At 41.4% G+C, this 9443-nt stretch overlaps 1 protein-coding gene across 2 annotated transcripts; it reads right to left on the bottom strand.

Moving 5' to 3' along the window:
• Positions 1-1659: 1659 nt before the first annotated feature.
• LOC127352140 (COUP transcription factor 2-like) lies at positions 1660-9008 on the bottom strand. Of its 2 annotated transcripts, none has more exons than XM_051380312.1 (3): positions 7888-9008; positions 5969-6493; positions 1660-3667 (listed from the first exon to the last, which is right to left on the bottom strand). In XM_051380312.1, exons 1-3 carry the CDS (start codon positions 8411-8413, stop codon positions 3393-3395), a joined length of 1326 nt encoding a protein of 441 aa, XP_051236272.1. In that variant the 5' UTR covers positions 8414-9008; the 3' UTR covers positions 1660-3392. The 2 variants fall into 2 exon arrangements, with proteins under 2 accessions (XP_051236272.1, XP_051236273.1); XM_051380313.1 differs by having other exon boundaries at positions 7921-9004.
• Between the last annotated feature and the right edge of the window lie 435 nt (positions 9009-9443).

Here is a 9443-nt window from a genome sequence, read left to right as displayed (position 1 = left end):
ATATCCTTCCGCAAACCGAAAATATAATTTTTTTCAGAAAATAATTTTACTTTGTATTTAGCCGTTTTCAGGAATTTTACAGAAGCGTTTACAGCATAAAACAAGATTCGAATAATAATTTTAAAAAATGAATAAATAAAAACAGTGACTTCTATGTTAAAGAAAATCGCACAAAAGGTTTATTTGCATCGCAAACACGCAATATCTCATCAGCCCACAGAAACACTGAAGAGAATATTTGGGTTGGACATTATTAAGTAACTGTGGTTTAGTTTGATGAATATAAGTTGCTATTAAGCGTATTCTATTACTGTTTATTTATTGCTCTATTAGCAGTCTCCCTAGGCCTGAGCCTTCAGGTTGAATAGTTAGTCCTCACTTGACATGTTGAATGTTAATATTATTAAAAAAAGAATCTAAACAGTGATCTGATTGGCTCAACACTTTAACTCACGGAAGCTGATTGGCTAAGTCCGAACCATGCTGCCTAATGACTGATCCAGCCTCAGTTCCCCACAAACAGCAGAGAGGAGGTGCTTCCTCATTTATGACTCGGACCAATCTTAGAAAAGTGACGTAACTGAACACGGAAGCACATGAACAGCCGTTTGACTGGGTGCTGGTGATTCTCCTGCTTTATAGATCAGCCTCTGTCCCAACTGCTCTGATTTTCCTCCTGCATTGCACCCTTCCTTGGCATTTTTCTTCTTCTGGACCTGTACGTGTGTGGGAAAATGCTCCATTGTTTTATGTTGGCCCTTTGGCCCAGAGTACCCAGGGGCCGTCCGGCGCCCAGCTTCATCCTCCTCAGGGTAAACTGTTGTGACAGAGCACTCAGGGGCCCCTCATTAGCTCTCTGTCCACTAAGAAGCAAAGAAGCTGCTTTAATCCTCTCTGTCCTCCTCAATCTGGCAACACAGACAGGATTATAATTCCGTTTTCATTCCGCTCTCTTGTTTTACGCAGCACTTAACCACCTTTGAATCCTCAGTAGCACAAAAGTGTTAAGAGATGTTAAGGTAGCGTTAAGTAGTGATATTAAGCATTAGTTGAACTGGTTTAACTTTGGTGAAAACAGACATTTACGGCACTGTATAACTAGAGGTAACTATCACCTTGTATAATTCGGGTCTACTCCCTATAAGAGTATTCATTTCTTATAGAGGTTTTATATGCTTGTTTTACTGTTTATATCCACTTTAAATAATGATTCATCATTTTATTCAAAGAATTAATTTGGTCCAATAATTGTTAGTAAGATGTCCCACTGCAATCCAAAATTCAAAATCTGCTTTAAAATAGAAACGGGGTGAACAGTGTGTGTGTCTGTGTGTGTGTGTGTGTGTGTGTGTGTGTGTGTGTGTGTTGTTTTCTCAATGTTTTAAATGTTTCATAGTAGCATAACTGCAGGAGAAATGTTTCCCAGGTCTTCAAATAAGGCAACTTTAAATAAATCTTGACATACACACAAGGCCTGTCAATGGGAATCAATTAGTTGGATTAAAATGTCTGATTGGTGACAATATTATCGTCAAACAGGCTCCAGAACACCAACTCGTGCACACACAGACACACACACACACACACACACACACACACACACACACAGACACACAGTTTTTTCTTCTTTTGGGAGTGGAGGTCATAAACAACATAGAATTGAAATGGCAAAATAAACCAAATACACTTTATTTATAAATCTTGAGTTATAATTTAATACGGTACCAATATGTTAACCAATATGCTTTCACAGTACATCAGAGTGGTTGTCAAAAAGAAGTAAACACAAATACACACTCTCTCTCTCACACACACACACACGCACGCACACACGCACATACACACACACTTTCAGTTCAGCAATACCCTGCAGTGGTCTATTGTGCCATAAAGCGGCCTGGGCTCATAAATGCATGACTTATAATGAAACAGATTTGTTACTTGAACTGGGAAGTTGCGTACAGTTCATTTATCCCATTAAGAAACTGTCGTTACAGTATACATCAGGCCCAGTGCTCTAAAAATCTCTCTGAGACAGTCAGTGTAAAAGACCTGGAAACATACAGGAATGAGAAGTGTTTGGTAATGCATTAATCGTTAATCCAGTAAAATAATGTCATTACTTTTCCCTGAAACAAGTTACCAGTCCAAAGGAAACAATTTGACTTCCTCGACATATAAAATTATCAGATAAACATACAGCTATCTAACATTCAGCCTCCTCCCCCGTATTTATTTTTGCCATACTTAGCCTTGTAATCATCTCTGTTTAGATGAGAAATAACAGAAAATCTGAATTACTCTGAGTGGCAAAATTCACTAATTTGATGAGAAATAAACAAGATGTTCTCAGCTTTTTGATTGTTCAAAAGAGATTTTTTTTTTTTTAATATTGGTCTTAGAAGGCAAAAAGAGTAGAACAGAAACTTTATGGCGAGAGGACATAATTACACCTGCCATCAAGTATTAACTAAAATATGAAAGATGTATTCATCTGAGAACGTAATGATATTATCTATGAAAGGAGTAACGCATTACTCGGCGCAACCAAACCCTGATCACGATAAGGGCATTTTCCAAACATTTATTTTGTTTTTCTTCTTCTCATTCATTGTATGTTGATAATGCAAATAGAATATGAATCCAAAATAACTAAAACAGCATTAATCTCACCGTTCTGGCTGTACACAATTGAGCAAATAGGTTAAAGTCAGATGATGATGGGTTTCAAACACCTGTATTAAATCTTTCTGAAATGTTCCTTTAGTCCAAAGTGCCATGTCTGGAAGGTATATGAAAGAAAAACAAAAAAAGAGAAAAAACAAAAAACATAGCAGATCGACACAAGACAATCCCTGCAGTTTTCTCACTGGCCGGGCCAAAAATACATAAAACATTTAAAAAAGGAGCCAAAACATAATTTACAAGCACGATAAATATACACACAGGGTCCAATAAATATTGTTTGTTATCCCAAAAACCATAGACTGTGAGTGGTCACCACACTGCAAAAGATGTCCATCATAACCAGTCATCTCATTTCGTAAAACATTGTTTCTCTTTGAACAAGTAAAAAATTCTGGGTTCAAATTGTTTAATGTCGGCAAAACGGTCGACTTATTTCAGGGACCTTTCTAGATAAACAGGGACGCAATGAGGAATAAGGCAGATCTCTCCTCTGGTAGGCTATCAAGAAAATGGCGGTTGGTATAAGAATACATGTGAATTGAGGTCATTCTTTTACATTGGAAAAGCCTGTAATTATCTAATTTCCACTGGCAGTTTTTTTCCCTTGTTCAAAGCAACAGAGATTTTACGGTGCACTGGAATGACTTGGTTTGAGGTGTGGGACCTTTTCCTGACCTTAATAGCACCACTGTAGCTTTTTTCCTCTATTGAATAGGCATGTAGGGCCAGTTGAAGCTGCTTCCGGACAGCAGCATGTCCCTTATCAGTGTTTCTATGGGGGTTTTCCCCACCAGACGGACGAAGAAAAGCTGCTCTATGACAGAAGAAGAGACGGTGCGGAGGGAAGGCAAGCGGAGAAGCAGCTTCCCAAACCTGTTAGGCTGGTTGGGATACTGGCTCCTCACATACTCTTCTAAAGCACACTGGGATTTTTCCTGAAGACCCTCCACGTGGGCCACGTCCGACAGACCACAAGCATCTACAGACAGAGAGAACGACAGCGACACAAAAAACAGACAGGAGAAGAAGCAGTCAAGACCAGTGGTTCAACCATCGAAAAGGAACACCGGTTAATGTTGCAGATATTTCGCTAACTATGTTAGCACACAGTGACTACAGCACACATAAGAACGACAGAATGAATCAGTGGTTGACATAGTGTTATATAAGTGAACCATGATCATCACGAGGCAAAAGACCACCAGAAACAAGAAACAATTATATTTTCAGGCAACAAACATGAAATGATTTGCATTTGTCATTGTTACTTAGTGTTTTAAGTTATTAGTTATTGCAATAAAGGAACTGGCAGGATTGCAGAGAGACGACTCAAGTAGTTAATTATCTTATAATAAGCCAATCTGAGTAAGCCTGCTAGTAACAGAACAGTAGAGCAGGTAATATTTAACAATAAATACATCAGACGGTCAGACATGGTAAGGTAATAAAGTACAGTACATGTGCAAAGGTTTCAAAACGTAATTCGCAAATAAGTAAAATCCCTAAATTTACACTCGGGTCAGTGCTGTGGTGAAAACAGAACAGCAAGAGGCTGAAAAAAATCACCCTGTCATTGAGATGAATTGATACCTCATCAATCTCATGGAAGCAAAAATAGAGCCATTGCTCCAAGTAAAATCTAAAAAATGAGGTTCAGAATGAGAAATAAGTAAACTATTGATGTGTATCAGAGCACTTAGGTACTCTGCTTTGCTCTTTAAGAGCTTTGCATATACTGTGTGTAGTATTTCTACACACAGCAGACCCCTGTTTGCACTGTAATGCTGCAGGCCGGATTGAAGTAGGGGTTAAAGAACGGTCTCCGTGTCCCAGTTTAAAGACACGTGTTCAGATGTGCTCATGGGGACTAAAATAGACCTACATAGGAGACCTTTTTTATTTTTTTTACTCTGCTGCTACTCATTCTTTTGATCCTGTTCACGATCCAGCCATCAAACATCGTCCTGACTTTTATTAAAAGCCTCTGAAATTTTGCAATGCAGTTGGGACCAACAGCTTCACTTATTCTCTTGTACAAAAGAATTAGTTATATGCCAAATTCAGGTGTAGCAATTTAAACACACAACAAAAATAAATGCATCTATTTGCATTTTTTATTATTTGTAATTAATGTTTAGAGAAATTGGATTTTTTAGATTAAAAACAAAATTTCTCCTATCTAATTATTTTAATGAATTATCCGATTTAAACAAGTAATTTAAAGACTACAAATTAACTTCAGTTGATTTAACCGCTTTCTATATGGGGCTTAAAAAAAATAACAAAGTGGTAAAAAAGATAAAACAGTCTATTTGATGAAGTACTTTGCTGATTCTTCTATGTGAAGCAACAATGTAAGAAAATATAGTGTGCTGTCAAATGTTGAACACCTAGCCCTGTTTTCATTTGCTACAATAGGATTCCTGTAAAGTGCTTTATATTTCTGCAGGGGTTTCGTGCAGTTTGCAAACCCACAAAAACTCACTGGCAGCCTCCTAAATGTTATAATAATAATAATAAACTTCATAATACTGAAAAACTCAACTGTGTTCCACTGGGGCGGACTAACTTTGTAGATCCTAGTCAGTAAAGAAATTATTTCAGCTACAAGACTTCAAAAGAAAACTTTCTTTTTTTTTTTTTTTTGGCTTTAACATCTTTTTTTTTTTTTTTTTAACTTTATCATGATTGTGGAGGTGAGTTCTGATCGAATTGAAATTTGTAGGAAAAATAAAAATTCTGCATCTAATAACATTATTTTTATTTTTTTACAGTGAAATAAAGCAGACCATAAGGGAACTCTTGTACAACTTTTAACGGAACATAAACCCAAAAGATTCAATTTAACAGAAAAGGGAAGCTGGTGCGCATCATGGATTTCCTAGAAAAATATTCTGTAAAAGTAGCTTTCTGTAGGGGGTGTAACCATCTTAGTATTTATTATTTATTTTTTTATTTTTGGCCTAATTGAAGGTTCACTCCGGTACAACGGTATTTTATAGGGGCGCTTTAAAAAAATCTAAATAATATTTCGCCCACCTTTTATTTTCCCTGAAGCAGTCTTCTAAAGAGTGGTGTCTTTTTTAAACAGATCGTATTTTGTTCATACTGGTGGTTGTTTGTGTACGGTATTATCTTTTTATTTACTACATCACACCACCCTGTCAACACCTTTCTTTACTTAAATTTTTTTTTTTTTTTGCCAGATCATCACTGTGGAGGTCAGAAGTCTTAATCTTTTGCTACACGCACATTTCAGCCACAGAGAAGCGGATTTTACCTGTGGTAAACAGCACGATGGCCTTGATGCAGCTGTACTCTGCCGAATCCACGTGCAGCACCTTGAGCTTCTCCACCTGCTCCTGAAAGACCCGGATGTGGTCCATGAAGGCCACCACCCGGTCCGCGGACATCGGGGAGGCGTGGAGGCCGGCGGCGGCCAGCAGTGGGGCGACGTGGACGGGCATGGAGCACTGTGCGGCGTTCAGGACGAACAGTTCGCTCCAGGTGAGGCGGAGCAGGGCCACCTGGTCCGTCACCTGCAGGTCCGGGAAGAAGGGGATGTTGCGGGCCCACTCCACGGCGCTGAACAGCATCCGGGCCGCTAGCTCGCAGATGTTCTCGATGCCCATGATGTTGTTGCTCTGCAGGCACTGAGAGCCGAACCTGGAGGTCGGGTAGGGCTCGGCCCGCAGCAGGAGAGAGATGTAGCCCGACAGGTAGGAGTGACACTGCAGAGGGTCTCCGTTTGTCAGAGCGAACTGGCCGTGGTAAGACTGGGTGGGAAGTCTGCCTCTCTGGACAGCTGCAACCACACAAACAGCACAAATGTCAAATCAAGCTAGAAGGCGATTAACTACAACACACGACATTTAAAAAAAAATAACAGTAAAATGCAGAAGATGGCATATATCTATAAGAACCAGAGGTGTCAATTAACACACACACACACACACACACACACACACACTTAGGCCTTCAGCCATTAGAGTTCATTTCCACGGCCAGTAGCCTGTAGGTAGACTAGCTCTTCATAAATGGACGTGAATAACTGTTTTAGACAGCTCCTGGAAGGAAATGTCACATTCAGCTCGGTGCCCATTGAAATCTATTTCTAGGCCAACGTGCAGATAATGGCGTTTCCAGCCTGTTTGTAGGTCTTTGAAGGCTCTTCATTATTTTCCCAAATTGTTTCAATTCAAGAGCAAAACTATATTCTAATAGTGATTTGTAAATATATTAGAATTCATGCATTGTGATTTTATATATAATGTATATTATTATTGTAAAATATATTGTCTATATTATTCATTATATATAATATTATATTACTAATATTAGCTACTTTCGCTTGTAGGCCTACCAACTTTAATAGTCGACTGATACACCTGTGGGGTTTTTACTCTCCTCAATTTTTGGTGATGAAACCTGCATTCAACTTTATTCAACTCTACAGCCCAACTGCTCTGGAAACTCTCCAATGTCCCTCAGTTATGTCAGGAGCTGTACTATGAGGCTACAGTAGGCTATGCTGGGCCTATCCGACCAGCATACGTTATGAATACGAGCAGACGCACACACACACAAACACGCACACGCACACACACACACACACACACACACACACACACACAAGAACATGTAGCGTAATCTACCAAAAACGCCACGGGCTTGAAAGCTACAATTTAAACGAAAAAATAAAATCGAAATTAAGCTAAAATGTAGCAAAATCACTGTTTAATTTAAGCACGTGACATTTAAAGCGGCTGCGGGCTGTTTCGGCCACACAATGGCCACACAGGACGGACACAGCCGGCGAATAGCAACAATAATATACTGAACATGCTACGAGATGCTAGCTGGGCCAGACTAATTTCTGTAACACCACAGGCGAGACACTGGAGATAGCCTAGTAGGCTACAGAGACTAGTATCCGACACACTAGTCTAATATTAATAGAATATGAATGGGAGGAAATATCTCTGGGCTACTGTATGAGGGACTAGACAAAGGCAACACTGATGGCCGTGTCCAGGAATAAATTACACTAGCTGTACAAATGTAGCATGCACAAAACTCCCAGCAGTCTACAGGACAGACATGTGGTCAAAGAAAATAATGTCGATAAATACAGAGGGTTGTGTGAAACTGAACTGAGTCCTGAACCGTGTGGTGCTGGATAATATGATGTGATAATACCGATAGTAACAACAGGAGGACGCCAGCCCGTACCTTCCCTCCTCATGCCGACTTTGAGGCATTTCTTGAGGCGACAGTACTGGCACTGGTTGCGGTGGTGCTGGTCTACGGGACAGTTCCTGTTGGCCCTGCAGGTGTAGGTCAGGTTCCTCCTGACGCTGCGTTTAAAGAAGCTCTTACATCCCTCACATGTGAACTGTCCGTAGTGCTTCCCGCTGGATTTATCCCCGCACACGATGCACTCGATCTGCTGGCTCTGCTGTTTGTCCATGGAGGAGGAGGAGGAGGAGGAAGAGGTGGTGGTGTTGTTGTTATTGTTGGTGGCGGCGGCGGTGCTGGACGGATTGGGCGGCGGTGCGCCCTGGGGTGCTGCTGCCGCCGGGGGTATTTCCAGAGAGGGCGCCGGGTTCATGTGTCCCGTCAGCTCCCCGGGCAGAGACAGAGGTGCGACCTGGGACACCGGGGAAGAGAGGGTCCCCTGGGTGTCCCCGACGCCCTCGGTGTTTCTCCACGCCACCATAGCCATATCGACCGTCTCCAAAACTTTGCGCGCCCAACTTTCCTCTTTTTACGCGATAATTAACGCACGCGATCTGTCTGCATGAATGACTAGTACACTTTCAAGGAAACTGCGGCATTGTTCGACTAAATTAAATACAAGTTACGCCTCGAAATGCGAATAGAGCTCATAAAATAACGGCAATATAATTATAACGCGCGACCTCACAAGTAAAGAATGGGCAGTGACCCAGGAACAACCTCGGCGCGGTGGAAATCCAAAAAGAAAGCTTCATTCAGCCCGAGATAATGCACTATAACATCCACAGTGGGGAAACATAAAGACAGACAACACTGAGCCAAAATCCTCGGAGGAAAGCAACGTTATCCCCAAAAATACACAATCTGATCCTTTCTGTCTTGTGTGTCCAGCTTTAAACGGAACACCGCTCGAGCAGATCCTTCATCAGAGATGGAGTCGCCGGACCAGGCTTTCCAGACGCTCCCTGCTCTCCCGATCAGTCAGAAGTTACATTAAAAAGACAACAGAGGAAGGAGAGAGAGAGAGAGAGAGAGAGAGAGAGAGAGAGGGAGAGAGAGAGGGAGAGAGAGGGTGATGGATGATGATTTTGATGATGCTTTGCTCCGGGACGGAGGAGGAGAGTGGTGCGTCCACACGTCACGGGCTGTGTCTCGATGACGTCTGTGTTTGGGGCGGGGTTAACGCGAGGAGAAGCTGCTCTGTGAGCAGCAGCATGGGGCTCCACTTGGATTTTTGTTGTTACACACTACTGAGTGTAGCATTAGTTCCTGCCTCTCCCTTCCCCTGATCTTTTCTGTCTTCCCTCCCTGTGTTCCTGTGTGTAAGTGTGCGTGTGTGTGTGTGTGTGTGTGTGTGTGTTGCACCGGCTACTTGACTCCAATATTTGCAGTGATTCTGTGAGACACTTGACTCTGTCTCTGTCTTATAAACTCTGAAATATAAGGAGAGGACATACTTTAGCTCACACTTCATTAGTCTCACATGGGCAGAAGCAGCAGATCCTAACTGCAGTAAT

Source organism: Dicentrarchus labrax, unplaced genomic scaffold (genome assembly GCF_905237075.1).
Source record: "Dicentrarchus labrax unplaced genomic scaffold, dlabrax2021, whole genome shotgun sequence".
In the NCBI taxonomy this organism is placed as follows: Eukaryota; Metazoa; Chordata; class Actinopteri; family Moronidae; genus Dicentrarchus; species Dicentrarchus labrax.
The sequence above is the reverse complement of the archived record's forward strand: the minus strand, read 5'-3'. Positions and strand labels throughout refer to the sequence as shown.